Below are 20,784 nucleotides of genomic sequence, written 5' to 3'. Positions count from 1 at the left end.
TGAAAAAGCCCATAAACACTGCTGCCTTATTTAAACAAAGCCAGTGAAATTCACCCCTGGCAAATCATTAACGGGATTATATTGTGGTTTTTAGTGAACCCCAGACTACAGACAAGTCTGTAAAAAAAAAAAAAAAAAAAAAAAAAAAAAAAAAACTATTAGTAAGATATGAAAGTAAAAGCTGTTTCATACTTTAGAATGTTGAGGTACAATATGAGCTTTTACAAGGAATGGTTTGGGTTAGGGATGTTTAAAGGGACACTTTCCACAGCTTCTCTGGGCACCCTGTGCCAGGCTCTCCCCACCCTCCAAGGCTGGAATTCCTTCCCAATATCCTGGCTGAGCTCACCCTCTCACTCCTGTCGATGGAAGCAGGTTGTGCTGGTTTTCTGCACGGCCCCACTCCGCCCATAAAGACAGAATTTCATGTTTTATTGCAATCAGTGGGGGATTTGCCACTGACTCAGAGTTCAGTGGATATTTCACTCAGATGCTGCAGGAGAAGTTAAGTCCCTGACAGAGCAGCAGATGAAGAGGCGAGGACCTGATGGCCCTGATCTTTCTGCTGTGAATCATTCTCTGAGGAGCAAAAAATAACACAAAAGACCTCTCGAGGTTAAGGAGACACTTGAAAGTGCTTTAAAAGCAGAACAAACTTGCAAAGCCACGGAGAAATGCTTGAAGAGCTCACAGACCATGACAGGAATTCATTCCTGAAGGGAGAGAAGGGGCCAACTGACATCACCCACCCCCAGCTCTACCCTCGCTCTGCTCTGTGCCCTCTTTGCTTTGCCAACTGGTTTTTTAACACTTGGATGACAGAAGTAACAACTTGTTTAATATTAAAGCAGCTTTTCTCATTTATACACAGAAAGAGCTCCTCCTCACGAGCAGAGCAGTGAGTTGTGGTCACAAAAACCCAGCAGCAGAGCAGGAGAGGGTGTCAGCCCCACTGAGCCCTTCCAGAGCAGATCTGAACAGCTCAGAGCCTCTCTGGTTCCTCTGACAGTGCACACAGACAGTGCTGCTGTCCCTGACCTCGCCTGACCCTCACCCCACGCTGGCCACAGCTCGGTAAATGCAAATTTACACATGGGGTTGTGGTGAAAGATTTGCTAGGTATTTTCATGAGGTGAGGCACCTCTGCAGCAGCAGCTGTGTCTGTGCAGGGGAAGCACCTGCTGGCACCGTGGGCTGCTTGCAGCTCCACGTTTCCTTCCCCCGTGATCAGATAAGAGGGGTTTGGTGACAGTCCTGGCCCCGGTGGCAGGATGTGGCCAGGGTGTGCTCACACGGGGCCTCTCGTGGCTCACAAATGCTCCAGAGCCACTTTGTGTCCCCAGAGCCTGGCTGGGACAGGCACCTGTGGCTCCTGCTGCACAGCAAGGTGGCTCTGGGATTGGGGTGTCCCTCTGGGCCATGTTGTTAACACAGTCTGGGTGGGCAGGAAACACCCCAAGGCTCCCAAAGCCCTGAGCCTGAACAGCGGAGGCAATTCCTGGGTAAAGCTATTCCATGTTAAACAGATTTAACTCAGGAATGCTCACTTGGGCTCAGCCTTGCTGGTCCAGGTGAGCACAGGTGATGCTGGGCTTTACAGGCTGAATGTCACAGTCATGACAGAGCCAGACACTGCACTTGGTGGCTTGTCCATGTTCCCATGTTCCCCAGCTCCTGGAGGTGGCTTCTCCATGTTCCCATGTTCCCCAGCTCCTGGAGGTGGCTTCTCCATGTCCACGTGTTCCCCAGCTCCTGGAGGTGGCTTCTCCATGTCCACGTGTTCCCCAGCTCCTGGAGGTGGCTTCTCCATGTCCCCATGTTCCCCAGCTCCTGGAGGTGGCTTCTCCATGTCCACGTGTTCCCCAGCTCCTGGAGGTGGCTTCTCCATGTCCACATGTTCTCCAGCTCCTGGAGGTGCCATGTCCATGTGTTCCCCACTCCTGGAAGTGCCTCATCCCTGCTGGCACACGCTCCTCAGCTCCTGCCCCAGAAGAGCTGGGTAAGGCTGCCCAGCCAAGCCAGCCTCATCTTTCTTTTTTTGTCCTTCAAAGCTGCAGACTCATGAGGAAAGCTCTAAAAATACTTTGGGCCTCTCGTCACATTGACAAATGTCCTTCTGCCGGAGCAGGAGCTATATCTGTCCCTGACATGAGCCGTGCAGGATACAGCCTGTTCTCATCTGTCCCCTCTGAGAGGCTCTGCTGTGACCTGCTCCAGCTGAACAGCCTGACCTGCACTTCCCTGCTCCCTCCTGCACCGCCAGCCCGCTCAGCTGGGACAGCCTGGGGACACAACCCACCCCTGCACACAAGGACAAAGGAGGGGACTGCACCCCAAGGACAAACCCAGGCATGTTCCCTGCTCAGGAGGATCCAGCGTGCAAGAGCCTCTTGCTGAAGCCGAGTGGGTTTGGGAACCTGATCTATGCTCACCAATCATCCTCTCCCAGGTGCTGTTTTCCCAGTTTTCTTAGCCCAGCTGGGAATATCAGCAGACCCTCAGCATTTCACTGGGGCAGATGGGATTTCGGGTGACACAGTGATGGGGATGTCACCCAGACCTGTTTCTCCCTGTTCCCAAAGGTGACCAGAAGGGTTTATCACACCCCCACACACCCAGGCCTGGCTGTGCCCAGGGCTGGAGCTGTGCCACCGCAGGGACATGAAGCAGCCTGTTGGTTCCTGTCACACCTTCACGGTTTCGGGTGTCACCGGCAGTGCTGAGTCAAACCCGGGGCACAGCAGAAACCACGCGTCCTCCCTCCCTCGGAGCCACCTGTGTGACAACAGCAGAGATGTCACCGCATCTCTGTCACACTTTGAGGCAATCACCTGCTCTGGAGCAAAGCTCTCCTTCCTCCCTCCGGTGCTGCCCACACAAAATTCCAGCTGCTCGTGGCTGGGCCATGCACAAACACGCCCTGTGGGAGAGCTGATGTGCTCACACTCAACCTCTCCAGACAGAAATCCAGCCTGGAAAGTCGTTATTGCTGCTGATCTTCACGTCAGTGGGACCTGATAAGAGCTAATAAATCAAATTCCACGTGTTTTTCCTGCAGCACCAGCGTGTCTCAAGGAGAAAAGCGGGGTGGTGTTGTAAATATGCAGGAAAAGAGGTTTGAACTTCAAGGGAGTTCAATTTGTTCAATTTGTAAATGCTATATTTGTATATTTATTCCTATTAATACTACTGTTGCACTTAGGTGAGCTGCTGAACATCAGTCTGTAGGAAAAACTGATTTTTATACATGGTGAGTGTTCCTTAGTTCCTCGTTTTCCCACTACCTTTGATGGAAGTTCGAGCAATTTGTTGTTACAGGAAACTTGAAGCCTCGAGTCCATAAACTCATGATCTGAGAGAAACGGGCTTCATTTAGGCACTAAATCTTCTGAAAAATCTGCGTAACACTCACAGAAATGCAGATTTACTGAGAAGTCAAAAGGCAACAAGTGTTGTGCCTTGAGTATGAGGTCTGAAGAGCACAAATTTTCCAGTTCTGCAGTGAATTTTACATTCTAGGTGACAGAATAATTTTAAAAAAAATCTGCTTTCACACATGAACAATGTTAAAATCGTTTCTCGATACTTTAAGCCAGTCGCCAGCTGTGCCTCCACTGCAGCAAATAAGAAATGAATGAGAGGAATTCCGCTGAAACCAAGGCAGGGAGGGATCCGGGGAGTGGAAGGTGAAGGCTCAGTTAACCTGAAACAGAGAAACATTTACAGCCCAGTTTATCCCGACTGCCCCGGTTTCACACCCGGTTATTCACGGCACAAACTGCAGGGTGTGACTCCAACTGCTCAATTCCCCTTTTCTCTTTCAAAACCAGTGAGTAAGAGCTTAAAGAACTCGCCCTCTGGGAACGATTTCAAATAATCCTTGTTCCTCTGAGCTGTTAATTCAGAGCCCGAAATTGGAGTCTCTATAAATCTTTCATGAAGGTATCTAACGAATTTCTCTTCAAGTTATAATTTGGCAGAGCAAAATGCTGTTTATCCAGCTGGAATAAATCCCATTGTCAAGGTTTTTTGACACCAAATTTTTATATCAATGCAAACCCAGCAGTCGACACGTACAGGGGCCATCAGAAGTCCTGTCCCAGCTGATAATTCAGATTTTTATCACTGAGATGGAAGGGAAATCCACATTCTCAGTTAATTTATCACGTTCAGCATGAAGAATGAAAGTGAATCTCCTAAATTACTTGATAGGAAAAAAAAATAAGAAACAGACAACTTTCAACTAATGATTTACTTTGGAGATTTTAGAATTTAATGAATAGATTGATCAATAAGTTGATCTAAGCATATTCTGCATTGTCTTAGTCTTGTCTATTTGATGTGACAGTAGAAACTTTTAGATATCAGCTCATGTCAAAATATTTTGCTGCCTAAATTCCTGTCACATTCTCTTACAGCCATCATTCTTCAAGGAAATCAGATTTTTCTGTCACCATAGATTCTTATTTTCCCAAAATAATCCTTTATTTTCTGTTAAGGTAATTGCACACTGCAATTTGTAGCATTTTGCTAAGAAAGTTTTTTTGTATTTTGTTCTGGGAAACATTTACTGCCAAGCCTGTAAATCCTGAGGGGATTTAGGAGCTGAGCTGATGTCACTCCCCACCAGAAGAGAGAGCTTGGGATATTCAAAACTCCCTTTCCACGAGGTGTTTCCTTTTTTTTATCGCTCAGCTTTGGTGCCTCTCACTGCAATCAAACACATGGAAGAACAAAATCAGTTTTACATTTGTGTGCAACTGATGCAAAGAGGAGCTTCCATGGCCTGCAGAGTTGCAGGCCAAAGGGCTCCAGGAGAACTGGACTCATTAATGTCTCATCATGACTCAAGCAGCAATTCATCGATTGATGCTATTTTCCAGCAGTGTCCTGGCAACAAAGCGCTGCTCCTGCTGCCGAGGGGACAAGGCGCTGCTCATCCTTCTGGAGCTCAAAAATAACTCACATTAAAACATCAAGGGTTGCTAAGAATGGGAATGGTCAGGAGGGTTGAGCTGAGTAAGAACAAGGACAGATCTCTGCAGCTTTTTGAAATATTGAAGTGTAACCTGGAAAACTAATTTTATTGCGTTAAAAGCAATAAATGATGGGTGTGTGAATGAAAAAAAAAAAAAAAAAAAAGGGCAAATTCCACTGCGCTGACACCTGCTGCTTTCATGACTCGTTTTTCCTCCTTTCCAGCCCCTTTGGCACACGGAGGGAAATGGAAAGTGCTGTTTGTCTTTTGCAAACACCACATAAACCCAGGATTTTCACTCCAGGTTAATCTGAGAGTCAGAGAACTGAGACAACTTTTGCCAGCTCTCCTTTTATTGCTATTTCTTTAATCTCCAGCGCATTCCGTGGGCTGTAAATTGCCTTTGCCATTGCAGAGGTGTTTTAGCACCAGCGTTGTGGGTGCGTAGGACTTTTTTTTGGCTCTGCTCTCACAACTCCAAAAACCGTTCCAGGTTTCTAAAAGGCCAGTGCTATTGCAGGTTGGCGGTGAGATTTTTTTTGTTCCATGTAAAGTTGGTTTTTAAAATGTCAGGGATTGTACAGCACATGGCTATAAGAGGGGAAGGTTGTCAAAGGGCCAGGAAAATAGGGTGAACTATTCCAAATAACTGAATAATAAATGATGTCCTTTCCAAATAGGCAGGATCCCTGCTGAGTCATGAACCTGCACATAAAACAGCTCCCAATTAAATGCTTTATTTCCATTAAAAAAAAACCCCCACTATTTTGGTGATTGTTACAGACTCTGAACCCCCAAACTATAACAGGAAAAGGAAGGTAAAAACCAAACGTACTGCGGAGACCTTTCTAAAAGATGTATTTGTAAAACTGGGGAAGTTTATTAATGACTGTGATTGTGATAAATAAGGCTCCACACTCCTTGAAGAGGACGAGCAGACCATGAGCACCTCAGCCTCCTCCTCATGGCTGATCCTGGGGATCCTGAAGGAGCTTTGGAAGGGAATGGAGCCCCAGGAGGGGCTGAGGGAGCTGGGAAGGGGCTCAGCCGGGAGAAAAGGAGGCTCAGGGGAGACTTTTGTGGCTGTGCACAAGTCCCTGACAGGAGGGGACAGCTGGAGGGGGATTTGGGATCTTATCCCAGGAGGAGAGGGAACGGCCTCAGGGGAGGCTCAGCTTGGACAGCAGCAGGAATTTCCCCATGGAAAGGGAGCTCAGGCCTTGGCAGGAGCTGCCCAGGGAGGTTTGGAGTGCCCATCCCTGGAGGTGTCCAAGGAAGGGCTGAATGTGACTCAGTGCTCTGGGCTGGGTGACAAGGTGTGGATCCGTCACAGCTTGGACTCGACGCTGGAGGTTTTTTCCAACCTCTGCCATTCTGTGCCTGTTCTCGGGTGACCCCCGTGGGCACGGGCAACGCGGGGTCACCGCCGCCTCCTCCCCACACAACATGGCGGGCACGGCCCCTCAGGCGCCGCTGCCACTCAAACCCGGCGAGCCAATCAGAAGCCGCAGTTCCGCTGAGGAGGCGGGAGTTTCCCGGTTGGCGCGCGTGCGGTCAGGGCGGCGGAGGGATCCGGGGCGCGCGGCTGTGCTGCGGCCCTTCCCAGAAGTGACGCAACCGCCCGGCCTGGCCCCGGTGTCCTAGTCCCGCCCGGTCGTGACAAAAGGGACATGTCGCGACATCCTGGCTTGGCCGGGAGCCCCGGGACACCGCTGGGACACTGCTGGCGCCGGGACACTGCCAGTGCCGCCGCCCCGCGGTGTGCCGGGGATGCGGCGTGCTCGGCTCGGCCGCTGTGTTCTTCCGCGCGTCTCGCCATGTGGGAATGTTTCCTCATTTATTGGGAATTTATTACCTACAACGGTTGAAACGGCGGGAGCTGGTTTTTTTTTTTTTGTTTTTCTTTAATCAACGAAGTCGGAGGTAACTTTCCGCTGGACGTTTCCAGTCTGGAAAGGCGCAGCCCACCTTTGGCCAATAATAACCCACAATCACCTTATTTTTATTCAAATTTATGTGGGGTTTTGGGGTTTTTTTTCCCATATGACATATTCCAAGTACTAAAAACTGTAAGACAGGGCCTGGATCCAGGACCCCCAGTTAACCACAATGTGATATTCCTGTATTTTATACATCTGTTCGGTACGGTGTCTGCCCATGGCAGGGCTGGACTGGACTGACCCTGACAGATCCTGTCCAGCCCCAGCGACTGCGGTGATTTTGGGGTTAAACCGCCCTTGATCCAGCGCCATTCCCACTCCCGGTGTTATTCTGCACTGGTTTATACCCGGTCCCGTTCCCGATCCCTGTCCCGTTCCCAATTCCTTGTCCCGGTACCGCTCCCGGTCCTATTCCCGCTTCCCTGTCCCAGTTCCGTTCCCGGTTCCCTGTCCTGTTCCCATTCCCTGTCCCAGTCCCGGTTCCGGTTCTATTTCCAGTTCTTGGTCCCATTCCTGGTTCCCTGTCCCGGTCCCGTTCCCATTCCCGGTCTTGGTCCTATTCCCGGTTCCCTGTCCCCATTCCCAGTACCCTGTCCCGTTCCCGGTTCCCTGCTCTATTCCTGGTTCCCTGTCCCGTTCCCGGTTCCTTGTCCCGTTCCCATTCCCTATTCGATTCCCAGTTCCCTGTCCCATTCTCAGTACCCTGTCCCGTTCCCATTCCCTATCCCATTCCCGGTTCCCTGTCCCGTTCCCGGTTCCCTGCCCTATTCCCGGTTCCCTGTCCCGTTCCCGGTTCCCCGCCCCATTCCCGGCTCCCGGGGCGTGTCCCCGCGGACTCTTTTTTCCCGCCGCCCCCCGCGCGCTCTCGCGGCGCTGGCGCGTGCGTCAGGCGGCGGGCCCGCGCAGTCGGCGCGCGGCCGCCGCCGGGAGCGGAGCCGGACCCGGAGCGGGACTCCAGCCTTTCCCCCGTTCCGTTCCGTTCCGTTCTGTTCCGCCGCCATGGCCGCCGCGCACCCGGGCCCCGCCGCGCCCACCGCCCCCGCTCCGCCGCCTCCCGCCCCGCCGGGCATCCTCATCGGCGACCGGCTCTACTCCGAGGTGTCTCTGACCATCGACCACTCGCTGATCCCGGAGGAGCGGCTCTCGCCCACCCCTTCCATGCAGGACGGGCTGGACCTGCAGTGCGAGACCGACCTGCGCATCCTGGGCTGCGAGCTCATCCAGGCGGCCGGCATCCTGCTGCGGCTGCCGCAGGTGGGCCCTCGCCGGGGCTTCCAGGGGGGCAGGGGAAGAAGGGAAAGGAAAAGAAGGGAAGGGCGGGCGCCGCCATTGTGGCGGCGGGAAGGGCGTGAGGCGGCGCGGGGGGGGCGGCGGCGCCTCACACAAAATGGCGGCGCCTGGGCCCGGGCACTGACTCCGCTCCTTCTCCTCCTCCTGCTCTCCCCTCACAGGTGGCCATGGCGACGGGGCAGGTGCTGTTCCATCGGTTCTTCTACTCCAAGTCCTTCGTCAAGCACAGTTTCGAGGTGAGCGCGGCACCGGGAGAGGGCGGCCGGGGCGGCCACGCGGGCGGAGCCTGGCGGATTTGCTTCTTAGTTGCGTAATTCTCTGTTGTTTTTTTTTTTTTTTTTTTTAATCTGGGCTGAAATTTGTTTGCTTAACGGAAACGGGGCTTCTTTTCAGATTGTTGCTATGGCTTGCATCAATCTCGCGTCCAAAATCGAAGAGGCGCCTCGTCGGATAAGGGACGTGATCAACGTGTTCCATCATTTGCGGCAGTTAAGAGCAAAAAGGTAAGATCAGCTTCGTTATGAGCATAAGCACCTGTTAACCACTAATCTACGCTGCAGTTTTTTCAATTCACAGTATTTTTCCAGGCTAAGTTCAACGACCTAAAATTGAGAAGGGAGTGCCCGTTGGCTGCTGTGTAGGCAGTACAGTGCAATCTCGGCTGCTTCTGCTTTGGTTCACTTGGTGTAGACCCGTTTTCCTTGTTGATTTAGCTACGAGTTATGATTGGCAAGTATTGGTTCTAGTTTTAGGACCACGGTTGTAGTTTTAGGTACGTTTGTTGATCTTTTTGATGTCTCGTAGCTGTTGTAAGGTAGCTTTAGGTGTGAGTAGCCGGTGAGTTGCTGTGTATTCTCCAGTTTTTTAACCAGCAGTCCTGATGCTTTTCTCTCGTTAGTCTGTGGCTGCCCAGGTGTCTTTGTGGTGCTAAAAAAGTACCTGTTAAGAAGCTGAATTTTGAGCGGTGACAATGTTGCCTTCTAGAAAAAGCCATTTTATAAAGTGAAGAAAGGCCTGGTGTGGCCGGCAGCGTTTGCAGCTTTACCGGTGAGGAGCTGTAGCTGAGTCTGGGAGGCTGAAAGGCGTTTTTGGGTGCAGAAAGTGAGAGTTGCCTTGTCCTGGTGCAGTGGGGGCTCCCCTGGCCCTGCAGGTGGGGTAGAGCTGTCCCAGTTCTCAGTGCCTAATGCTGCTCTTTGTGTGTAAAGCAAATAACATTGAAAGGAGGGAAGGCGTGGTTGAAGGGAGAGAATTCTCTAGGTTGCTGTTTAAACAGCAAAATCTTCATTTTGTGTCACAGTCTGGGGTTGGAGGCTTCAGCTTTGCTTCTGGTGCCTGATTGCTGAAAGTTTCAGGTACTCCGTAGTTACAAAAGGATTTTTTTCTCAGCTACAATGTTAAATTCACACTTTATTTCCCGCCCCGTGTCACCAAGTGACGGCAGGAATTTAAACTCGTGTTTGTGCAAGCTTTTCTGAGAAACAGAGTAGAAATCCCTTAGGGCAGCCAGCTGTTTGTTGGTGTCTTTATCCTGGTCGTGCTTCTGTTGAAAAAGCTTTGGCCACCTTCCTGATGGTGTTGTCCTAGTTAGTTGTAGATCCAAGAAGGAAGAGTTGTTGTTACACTTTGGAATTCAGCTTTGTTCTGTCTGGCCTTTAAAGCCGACGGCCCTGAGAGAGCTCTGTGAAGTTATGCCAGGTGTGAATTCAGTGGGATTGTCCTCCAGTTATTAAGGGAGTCTGGATATTGGAATTACTGGAGCAGGCTCAGTGATTAGTAATGTTCTGGCCTCTGTCCAGGCAGTGAAGGTTAATTAATCATATGCCTTTGCTTTTCTTTGCAACGAGAATACAAATTAGCCGTTTCTTTGTGCTATCGTGCAGGATCAGAGGAACTGAACTTAACCTGTGAATTTAAATCTTTCCAGCTAGCCTGTTCCAAATCCCAACTTGTGCATGTTACGTGGTGCCTAAAGTGCATCACGGCCAGAGAAATCGTGCACTGCTACCCGTTATTTTCGGGAGAAATGGGTATTGTTGCTCTGCGATTCTGAGTGAATCTGCATGAAATTAACCTTAAAAAACGCTGCAGTCTGACATTCATTCAGACTCGCACAACTCCCCCCCTTTTTTTTTTTGTAGCAAGCAGGATGTAAACGTTTTTCTGTACTTTTTACAAGCTGACAATTCCATCACCTGTACACGTTATTAACTTCAACTCTTTTTTCCCTTGCAACCGACTATACAGCGACCAGCTACATTTACCAAAGCCTGGGTGATGTGGAGTGGTACATAAAGATGAAGCTGTCGTCATGGCAACAGTGAGTGAAGTATCGAAAATCCCCAAGGAGAAGCCAGTGCTCTGAGCATAGGTCACTGGAATCGGGGGACTAACAGGTTGGCCGCTGGTGAACCATTTGGAAGAACTCCTGTATCTTGTTATAAGCTTTTTTCTTTGCTGTCCAGGTTTTTAGAATACTAGCTTGACCTTTTTTTTGTTGTTGTTTTTTCTTTTTTTGTTGTTTTTTTTTTTTAATAATTTTTTTACTGAAGCTAACACTTAGGCTGTAGTTAGTCTCTCACACACAACCCAGAACTGAAAAAGGCTGCTGTACTTTTCTTTTTTTTAGTCTTAGCATTTTCTGTTAACTGAAGCTCTTAACCTGCACACGAATTTTGGGGTAGTTTGGGTAGGCTTTGCTTTCTTTCTTAACCAGTTTTTGGGTTCTTAGTTCCACTTTCTGGCTCTGTATAACTGCAGTTTGAATTCACAGTAAAACAAGGGTACAGAAGTCTTGAATTTGTACATTTTTATCAATTATGATGTAAGCAGTCCCTTCTATGTACCTGTTTGCAGAACTGGGAATTGCATTGGAATTTTCTTTTCATGAGACATGTAGCCAACTGAGGTGGTATTTCTAATGCTGAGAAGTAAGAAAAAGCTAAATAAGTGTTTTGGACAAGCATATTTTCTTTGGGATCTTTGACGAGCATATGTGATGTAGAACTGCATGTAAAAAATGTTTGTGTGCATGGAGAAAAGCTCGTACTATGGAAAAACTGCTTTTGAAATAACTGTGTGCCAAAACCTCTCTGTTCTGAGCAAAGTGCAACTGTTGTTTAACATATAGAATGTAGTTTTAAGTTGATTTTTATTTCTTTTAACTGTGCCTGAAAGCCGCAGAAGGTCCCGAGACTGGAAATGTGACTGGTGTGGTGCTGTAATCTCACACGGTGCTTTGAGAGGTGCTCAGTCAGCTCTTCCTCACTCGGGGGCCACACATCCTTAGTGCCTTCAGACTGCCTGCAAAGCCCTGCTGCTTGTGCTTGTGATCCTGGAGACAAACAGAGAACTGGTGTTCTTTTACTGGCCAGCACAACAGATCTCTGCTCCTTGGAACCAGGTGCTGGTGCTCTGCTGTACCTGTCACAAGTGCTTTGCTCATTAGGAACAAAACTCCACGCAGGGCACTGCTCCTCCAGGTATTAGTCATGCCAAAGACATCAGAGTTTAATATTGCACCAAACAAAGCTGCAGCTCTGTGGAGAACTTAGGTCTCATTTCTCAGAGTGATTTAAAAAAAAGGTATTTGTAATTTATTTATTGTTACAAACACGCTACAATGTGTGTTAAATCTTCTGGGTTGTTACACAGTCTAAATCCCAATCAAGTTTTGCATCCTGAGTGTTGGATTGACTTCCCAGAGGGGCCACTGTGTGCTCTGTTCTTAAAGATAAAAAAATTGTCTGGAGCTCTAGTGCTGATCTGTAGGAGCTGATTCCAAGTAGGAACTTGCAACACTCCTTGGCTACACAGGGCTTGGAGCTTATATTTCATATATAAGCTTATAAATTCTTTTTCTCTGGTTTGTTTATGGCCCTGAGATAATTACTGAACTGAGAATTAAGTGCAGCAAATGCACTGGCAAAGTTCCTCTTTTTTTCTTAGTAGAAAACAAAGAAGTTTTTCAAAGGAGAATTTCTGAAGTTTCTAAACTTGTAAATAGTTGTTTACCAACACTGCAGAGTTAATGGCAAAAGTATTAAATTGGTGAATCGATGCAGTGGAGAACCTGACTTGTGCCAGTAATAAGGTGCAGTAAAACACTTAAATCTTCCTGCAGATTTTTATTTTTCCATGAGTGGATAAGAGGCTGTGTCTGTCTGGACAAACTGCTGGTTTTTAGGGCTGTAGGACTTTGTGACCAGAGGGATGTGGGACAGCAGAGTAAAGCAAAGCACACTTGGCACGTTGGGTTTCCTGGCCCTGTGCAAGGACAGAGAAAACTTAAAATAAAGCAAAGGCTCCTCTCTGTCCTGCTGCACTTGGAGCCACCTTAACTTCCCCCCAGAGCTCTCAGGGAATGCAGGGACATGAGCAAGGTGGTGGGTGATCCTGACTGCACTGGAGATTGTTTTAATAGATAAAATCATGGCTGTCCTAAATGTTTAACCCACATCTCCCACCTGTGATGAAGCTTTCTGCTGACAGACAGCCTGGACTCCTGAACTCTGCTCTGCAGATCCTGTTCATGCCAGTGATCTCCAGATGAAATCGTGGAGAGCAGTACTGAAGGAAGTGTTATCAACACCAGTAAAATTGATGGGGAATGAGCTGGGAGTGAATCAGCTTCACTGATGGGAAGAACTCAGCCTGGTTGTTCCTCTCTCCCACTCCAGAGCTCTGTGTTCAGTCTGTCTCTGTAGTGCTGGAGTGTTCAGACAAAATCAGCTCCTCACTCAAGTAAAGTATTCCTTACCCTAAAGAAAAGCTTCTCAAACTTTTCTCTTTCGGTTAATTTATGGGGAGAAAAGAAAAACAACCAACACAAACAAAAGAAAAAAAAATCTGATTTTGTTTTTATTTAGAGGAGCTGAAATTAAAAACTTGGTAAACTTGCCCTGATGAGTAAGAGTAACACTTAACTAGAGAAGTTACTCTGCTGGAATATGGAAAGCCTGGCATTTTCTATAATGAGACAGTGCTGGAATTGCAGGTCCATCCTGGCACCAGGGAGCTGCAGTTGTTCATTCCAGAGCTGGGAGCTGCATCTCAACCCCTTGGGAAGAGCAGGGACAGCTCATGCTTCAGGAGAATGGTGATAAAACAAAATTATTTTATTAGAGGAGTTTGTTGTGTCCTTTGCCCACAGCCATCAGTGCCTGTCCAGGTGACTGCAGAGGTTGTGTCACAAACTGGATTATTCCAGCCTTGTCATTAAATTAACTCTTTCTCCCTGGGGTGAGAACCTTGCTTTTTGAGTGTTTTTTCTGTTCTGTGACCTGTCAGGAAAGAGAAGTGAGATCCACTCATGGAATTTGCAGGTTGGCAGTGAAATATTTTGTCTGACACAACAAAAAGCTGTATTTTGAATCCACGTTGCATTACTTCTTTTTTTTTTTTTTCTTTTGAAGGTAATGTAAAATAAATTTGTCACCAGTGCTTGGGGTGTATCATGTACACAGACTGGTTTATTAGAGCATAAAGAGCTGCAAAAACATTATTCTGCTTTGGAAAGCACATGGAATGTGTGAGGCATATTAGAGGGAAAAAAAGCTGGTCTGTCTTCAGGAGGAAGTGGATTAAAATATCCCGTGTGGAATGTTGAAAGGTCAAGTCTGAGCACAGACAAAACAAAGAATATGGAGTGTGACACTTGTGCATCAGAAGGTTATTGTGGTTAAACATGCTCTGGACAGTTCAGGGGTTGGATTTGGAAGGAATTAGGGTTGACAGTGCTGGAGTTTGAAATCTCTCTCTGGAGTGAGCTGTTATTTTACAAATGCAAACAGCAGCAGGATCATCCCTGGTACCACTGCACAGGGGAGCAGGCCCAGAGTCCAGGCAGATCCCTGCTGGTCCCAGGTTAATTCTGTGCTTCACTCACTTCTCACACATCTCAGGGCAGGGCTGGCTTCTCTGAAGGGTCAGTCAGCTGCTCTGCAGAGTGTAGGAAACTGCAATTTCTAAAGCACAAGTTGCTACTTTAATACCAATGAGAACCCTGTTCTGGCTTCCTTCTGCTTTGAAATCCTGCCTGGCAAAGGATTCCTTCTGCCACCTCTGCCACGGAGAGGAAAAGTTCTTGGGAGTGTCCCCATGGAGCCAACTCCTTCCAGCAGCTGGAGCAGTGCAGTTTGCATACACAGGAGCAGAAGGTTATTTTTATTATTTTTTTTTTTTTAATCTCAGCCCATCTAATCTGTAGCTAGCCAAAAGCAGCAACTAAACTAGTTTATCTAAACTTGGACAGCACAAGATTAATGCTTAAACTTGCTTGCAGGAGTTGAAAACCGGTTTCTGTTGCCATTAGTTGGTTGGAAGGGAAAACAGAGTTGCCGTTGTTTTTGGATATGCAAAACAGTTTTGATTTTATTTCTTGCAAACTATAGGACTCCAAGCCCCCTGATACTTGATCAGAACTACATAAACACCAAAAATCAAGTAATCAAAGCAGAAAGGAGGGTACTGAAGGAGTTGGGATTTTGTGTTCATGTCAAGCATCCTCATAAGGTGAGTTCTCAACGATAATGTAATTGTAATTCTTGCTCTGCCTTGGTGGCATCACTGGGAGCTGTGGAACAAGAAACACAGGTGTCAGAATGACCTGAATTCTTCTCTTTATTCTCCTGTGGTTATTAATGCTTTTGCCAGAGTACTTGGGCAAACAGCTGTATTGATAAAAGTCACTGCCCTGGGAAAGGGTAAAGCTGGCTGGGTTTAAAATAGTGGAGAAGTAGTGAAATAAAGAATTGTCTGAATGTGATGGGGTGATGGGGGAGCTTAGAGTGTGTGCTTGGAGAGAAGTATTGCTTGGGCATACTGTTTAATTTTATTTCTACATATGTATATATTTACTTCCTTACTCCTGCTTTATGTGTTGAAACTGAGTCTTTTTTCTCTTTCCCCCCCTCCTTATTCCTCAGATCATTGTTATGTATTTACAAGTCCTAGAATGTGAACGTAATCAAACCCTGGTACAGACAGCCTGGTAAGTTGCTATTTTCCATTCTTTTCCTAGCCAGGAAAATAGTAACAGAAATAACAAGCCTGCTGATCCCTATGAACAAAGCAATGAGATGTAAGTTACCACCCAAAACACATTTGGACAAATCTCGTGGTGCTTGTTTCTGCTTACTATTTTCATGGCTTGATTCCACCGGGGCGATGGAGAACTCAATTTAACTTTGTTCTTTTTTCTACTCTTTGATTGAAGGGTAGTCCCTGCTGGTAAGTCATAGAGCTCTGCCCTCTGCACCTCAGCCCATGACCTGGGGATGGCTGCTTTGGCTGCCCTTCTCTCCAGCCAAGCCAGTGCAAGCCTCAGCGAGTTCACTGCCGTCACCCAAAGCCATCGGGCAGCACCTCCTAGTTCTGTCCTGGCGCCAGGATTTGTATATTTGGTTCTAGAAGTAACTGTTACAACTGTTTCTCGATGTCTTTGTTGCCTACCTGCTGTATGTTAAAAAGGACACGTGGGGGAACCATTCTGCCAGCGTTTCTTTGGAGTTGGTTTAACATTTAAACTGGAGTTTAACAGAGGGTGACAGTGCATGCAGCATGTTCACTTAGCAGCCAGGCTGGGCGTGGGGGTGTAGAGTCCTCACTCACTGACTGCTGGGCTCTCTCCCGTGTTGGGAATTGAGAAATCCAAGGAGCTCTGCTGTTCTCTGCATCTCTGGGCTTGTGTTATTAACAGTGCCAGCCCTGTGTAACCACAGGAGCTCAGGGCCCAGTTCTATCTCACACATCTTTGCCAACACTCAGCGGGCAAATGGGGTGCATCTCCCTGGATGGAGTTAAAGTGACTCAAAGCACACAAAACTGAAATGCAGCCAGAGTTGTATGAACTCTGCAGGTTGCATGTAGCCTCTGGATAATGGTAGGTTGAAAATACACCTTGCTCTCCTGATGGCTCTTGAGTTCTACATTGATTTTTTTAAATACAAACCCATTGATTTTTTTAAGGCAATCAGCTGGACAGATGCAAAGTACTTGTTAAATTGTAACTCAGTGGACACTTCTCAGTGTAATTTAACCTGGGAAGTGGCCCTACCACACTATTTGGATTTAGTGCTGCACATTATTGCCTTGGGGTTTAAAACACTGGCAGTGCTGCAGACTTGTCCCAGAGTGACACACGTAAACATCCAGCACAACCCAAAAGAAATCACACTTTTAATGTAACAACAGAAAAAATAATAAAGTCAATTGAGTCTCCAGTATTGTTATCCTCTAAAAGAGAAGCAGACTGGAGTTCCAACCTGTGCTGCTTTGTGTTTTTAGGAATTACATGAACGACAGCCTCCGGACGAACGTGTTTGTTCGCTTCCAGCCGGAGACCATCGCGTGTGCGTGCATTTACCTCGCTGCTAGAGCCCTGCAGGTGAGCCCTGGCTGCCCTGAGCTCTGCCCTCCAGTGCTGCTGCTCTGCTTTCCAGGGAATTCATGGAGATATTTCAACAGAACCCGAGCTGGAATCTCCATTAAGCTTCTCCCTGTTTGATTTTCAGATCCCGCTGCCTACCCGTCCCCACTGGTTCCTGCTCTTTGGCACCACGGAAGAGGAGATTCAGGAGATTTGCTTAACAACCCTAAAACTTTATACCAGAAAGAAGGTGAGTTTCACATCTTGGGTGTTGCTGCTTGATGCTCAGTGCAGCTTGAGCTGAGTTATGGGTGTCCAGAAAAGTTTGGGAATGCCTAATACAGAAGAATTAATTCCCTTTAGTACTAATGGGGAAGGGCTTCTCTAAGGAGAGAACAAATTCTGGAAGTTAAATTACTGGGCAGATCATTAAAAGCCAACTCAGTATTTTTCAGAAATGGGATGAAATATGAATTTACATTAGTTCAGCTTCTTACCTGGTTCTTACTTCCACAGCCCAATTATGAATTTTTGGATAAAGAAGTAGAAAAGAGAAAAATGGCACTACAGGAGGCAAAACTGAAAGCAAAAGGTTTAAATCCAGATGGAACTCCAGCACTCTCAACACTGGGTGGCTTTTCTCCTGCATCCAAACCATGTAAGTTTGTTTTGTAAACAGAAAAACTTTTTTTTTTTTTTTTTAAACCAGTCTCAAAACTTTGCAACCATATTAGAAAGAAAGATGTTTTATTTATATTTCCCCAGATAAGAGAGTGATATATTAATAATATGCACCCTTAAGAGAGTGAGATAATGAAGCAGCAGTTGCTGTGTGTTCTGTGATGTGAAGGGAGGCTTTTTTGATTTAATTTGGGGGTGCTGCAATAGCCTTCATGGCCCCTTTTGCAGCAGATATCTGTTAAAATTCCTTCCCTTGATTGTTTTTAATGTACTTGGCAACTGTTTGTTGCAGTGAGGGCTGACAGCTGGTGAGCAGGAAATGGAGGAGGGAGAGGCCCAGCACTGCCTTGGCATCAGAGGGGATTAGATGGAACATGGATTTTCAACTGGCCAGGCTGTCTGAACTCTTAATTTCTGCTGAGGAGTCCTGGCTTTTCAGAGGTCTTTGGGCTGGGCAGTGTGAATTTCTCACAGAACAAGGGAAGTGTTTTCTGTGATTAACCCAGGTTGGAAAAGTTTGAAAGCAGGAGCTCTGGTGGGCTTAACAGCCCTTCCATGAAAGGTGAATCCATCTCTGGACAGACTGACATATTAACCTCAATAATTTTATTTGTTACTCATTTATATTTGTGCCATTGTTATAAAGATGAAATCTGTCATTTTACTGGGCAGGTTTAATCCTTTCTATAGCATTGGAAATAAATGCCAAGGTAACAAGTTCTCTATTGTGGGGCACAGGGGCAGCTGCTGGTTTGTACCTTTTGGCCCCAGGTGAGCATGGCTGTGTGCTCTGAAGGTCCCAGTGCTGTTCTCCTTCACAGGCAGAGGATTTCCCCACCAATATCCCATTCCAGGAGTGAATACAAATGGAGAGATGGGATGAAATAATAGATTTAGAGTTCATGTCTACACTTAGTGCAAATCCCAGTGAAGGTACCTGAGTGAGGGATGTACACTGTGTTTATGACAAAGGATGAAAGAAGAACTGATTTTGAATTTAAATTTAATTTTTAGCTTCCCCAAGAGAAGTAAAAGCTGAAGAGAAATCTCCAGTGTCCATGAATACCAAAACCATTAAAAAAGAGCCAGAAGAGAGGCAGCAAACCTCAAAGAGCCCTTACAACGGGTAAGTAAAACCCTCCTGATCTGTACTTGAGCAGAAATGCTTTCAGCTGAAGAGCAGGAGCTCCTCCTGCACTGGTGTGGCGTGGCAGTGTCTGAGCAGAGTGTTTTGTTTGTGTCCTCACAGGCTGAGGAAGGAGAGCAAGAGGAGCCGCAGCAGCAGAAGCGCCTCCCGCTCCCGTTCCCGGACAAAGTCGCGCTCGCGCTCCCACAGCCCCCGCAGGCAGTGAGTGGGGCTGGGGCTGCAGGGGGGCTCAGCAGGGCTGGGCACTGCCCAGGGACAGCAAAAGGGGGAGGTGGGCTTCACTTGGGCACTCAGTGCTGGCTGTGGAGCTGCTCTGCAGAGTTCAGGCTGTAAAATCAGCCTGTGCTAACTGCGCTGTACCTGCGTAATCTGTGCTGGGCTCGCGTTAGTCCTCCCTTGTTCGTCTTCCCAACGATTCCATTACAAGTGAGAGCAATCTGTGGGAGCACAGTGCCCTTGGAAGGGGAGAGGAGTGTCCCAGGTGTGCAGCCTCCTTGTGACAGTGTTCCCTGGTGCAGTGCCTGGCTCTTGAGGGCTCTGCCCCTCTCATGCCATGGGAGGAGAGGGATGCAGTGAGAGCTGCTGGCTTTTTAGATAAGACTATTCTAAGAATCTTCAGGCTCACATCTAAGTTGCCAACTTGGATCTCAGTGAAGTCACTGAAGGAAAAAGGCAGCGTTGACAGAGTGGTCAAAAGATGCTGCATTCTGTTTTTAGTTTGAGCTGTTTATTTTCAAACGAGCTCAACTAAAAGACCCACAAGAGCGGTTGGGGTTGGAACGCCCTTAAATCCCACATCACCAACCCCAGCTTTCCACGGAGCAGCTTCTGAGACACTCGCTGTCCTCCCTCACTTACCCCCAAGGCCCAAAACCTGATTTCCTCCAGCAATTTGGATCTCTAAGCACTAACTTATTTGCTTTGCCTCTCGTTCAGCTACAACAACCGTCGCAGCCTGTCGGGCACGTACAGCTCCCGCTCGCGCAGCCGCTCGCGCAGCCACAGCGGCAGCCCCCGGCGGCACCACAACCACGGCTCCCCGCACGCCAAGGCCAAGCACGGCCGCGAGGAGCTCAAGGGCTCGGGCAGGCACGGCCACAAGAGGAAAAAATCCCGTTCCCGCTCGCAGAGCAAGTCCCGGGAGCACTCGGAGGCGGCCAAGAAGCACCGGCACGAGCGCGGCCACCACCGGGAGCGGCGCGAGCGTTCGCGTTCCTTCGAGCGCTCCCACAAGGGCGGCAAACACCACGGGAGCAGCCGCTCGGGGCACGGCCGCCACCGCCGCTGAGCCGGGCTCCACTGAGCTGGGCTGAGCTTGACTGAGCCAGGCCTGACTGAGCCAGGCTCAACTGAGCCGAGCTTAGCTCCTCTGAGCCACCACAGACTGCTCCCAGCCCCACAGACTGACTGACTGCAGCTTTGATCCCCCCACAGCTCCTTTTCTAAAAGGTGTAGAACTCTTTTTTTTTTGTTGTTTTTTTTTTTTCTTTGGGGGAAAAATGAACTGTTACCAACTTTTGCACATAATACCTTAGCAGTATCCCAGAGAGGTGTGGCAAAAACGATCAGGTTTCAATTGTATGTATTAGAGTTGTGTATTGTTTATTGAGCTGAGAACTGGAGAAAGGATTTCTGTACAAAAAGCAAAACGTACCTTATTTTTATACCAGTCAATTGCAGACGCTTATATTTAAGTATAGTTATTTGTTTAAACATGGTGGAGACTTTCTTACACTGGTTTTAGTCTGCATGTGTTCAAAGATTTTTACAAGAAATAAAATATAAAGCTTTTTTTTTTTTTTTTTCTTTTTTTTTTTCTTTTTTTTTACTGCCTGTTGGATGCCAAATGTGTGCAAACTAAACTTGGTTTTCTTACACACCACGGCTCTGACCCTTGTGCCTGAGTGGGACACGGGGGTGTGGATGTGCTGCTGTTGGGAGGGGAAAACTGGGAAAGCTTTGGATGTTTGTGTCCTCCTGGAGGTGCAGCAGTTGGAATAAAATCCTCATGGACCTCTCTGAAGTCCAGAGGGATGAGCTGTTGGGACATTCCTGGAGCTGGAAGGGGGAGAGGAGGAATTGGATCTGATTCTTCAGCTGCTGCTCAGGTAGTACCAAACCTGGAGCCTCCAGGTGAGAGGAGTTTGCTGTCCTGCCCACCTGGAGCCCCTGGGCTCTCCCAAAATGCCTCTCATTTCTGGAATTTTCCCCTGCAGGGCCCAGGTGGCACAGGGGCAGTGCCAGGCTCTTGGGAGATGTTCTACAGATCTCAGAGAGGAGAGGAAACCTGAGCAGAAAATCCCCCTCTGTCCTGCTGGGCCCCCTCAGCTGCTGCTGTGGAAATACAGAAAGTGAATGTGTATTTTCAGGGAGGAAAAGAGAA

General features: G+C 47.9%; 1 protein-coding gene across 1 annotated transcript; it reads left to right on the top strand.

Annotated features, from left to right (window-relative positions):
- The first annotated feature begins 7,882 nt into the window (after positions 1-7,882).
- Positions 7,883-20,199, top strand: CCNL1 (cyclin L1). The gene is made up of 11 exons (XM_083868285.1): positions 7,883-8,172; positions 8,370-8,444; positions 8,602-8,711; positions 14,598-14,718; positions 15,132-15,196; positions 16,492-16,591; positions 16,719-16,823; positions 17,090-17,231; positions 18,269-18,380; positions 18,504-18,602; positions 19,338-20,199. Exons 1-11 carry the CDS (start codon positions 7,918-7,920, stop codon positions 19,687-19,689), a joined length of 1,536 nt encoding a protein of 511 aa, XP_083724411.1. The 5' UTR covers positions 7,883-7,917; the 3' UTR covers positions 19,690-20,199.
- The last annotated feature ends 585 nt before the right edge of the window (positions 20,200-20,784 follow it).

Source organism: Zosterops lateralis (assembly GCF_965231275.1).
Source record: "Zosterops lateralis genome assembly, chromosome: 10".
Taxonomy (NCBI): domain Eukaryota; kingdom Metazoa; phylum Chordata; class Aves; order Passeriformes; family Zosteropidae; genus Zosterops; species Zosterops lateralis.
The sequence above is the reverse complement of the archived record's forward strand: the minus strand, read 5'-3'. Positions and strand labels throughout refer to the sequence as shown.

What these genes read in the sequence shown, in the direction of transcription:
- CCNL1 (XM_083868285.1), top strand. Translation starts at nt 7,918, where the DNA reads ATGGCCGCCGCGCACCCGGGCCCCGCCGCGCCCACCGCCCCCGCTCCG. An exon ending in TCGTCAAGCACAGTTTCGAG is followed by an intron (nt 8,445 to 8,601) that starts GTGAGCGCGGCA and finishes GCTTCTTTTCAG; the next exon opens with ATTGTTGCTATGGCTTGCAT. An exon ending in CGGCAGTTAAGAGCAAAAAG is followed by an intron (nt 8,712 to 14,597) that starts GTAAGATCAGCT and finishes TGCAAACTATAG; the next exon opens with GACTCCAAGCCCCCTGATAC.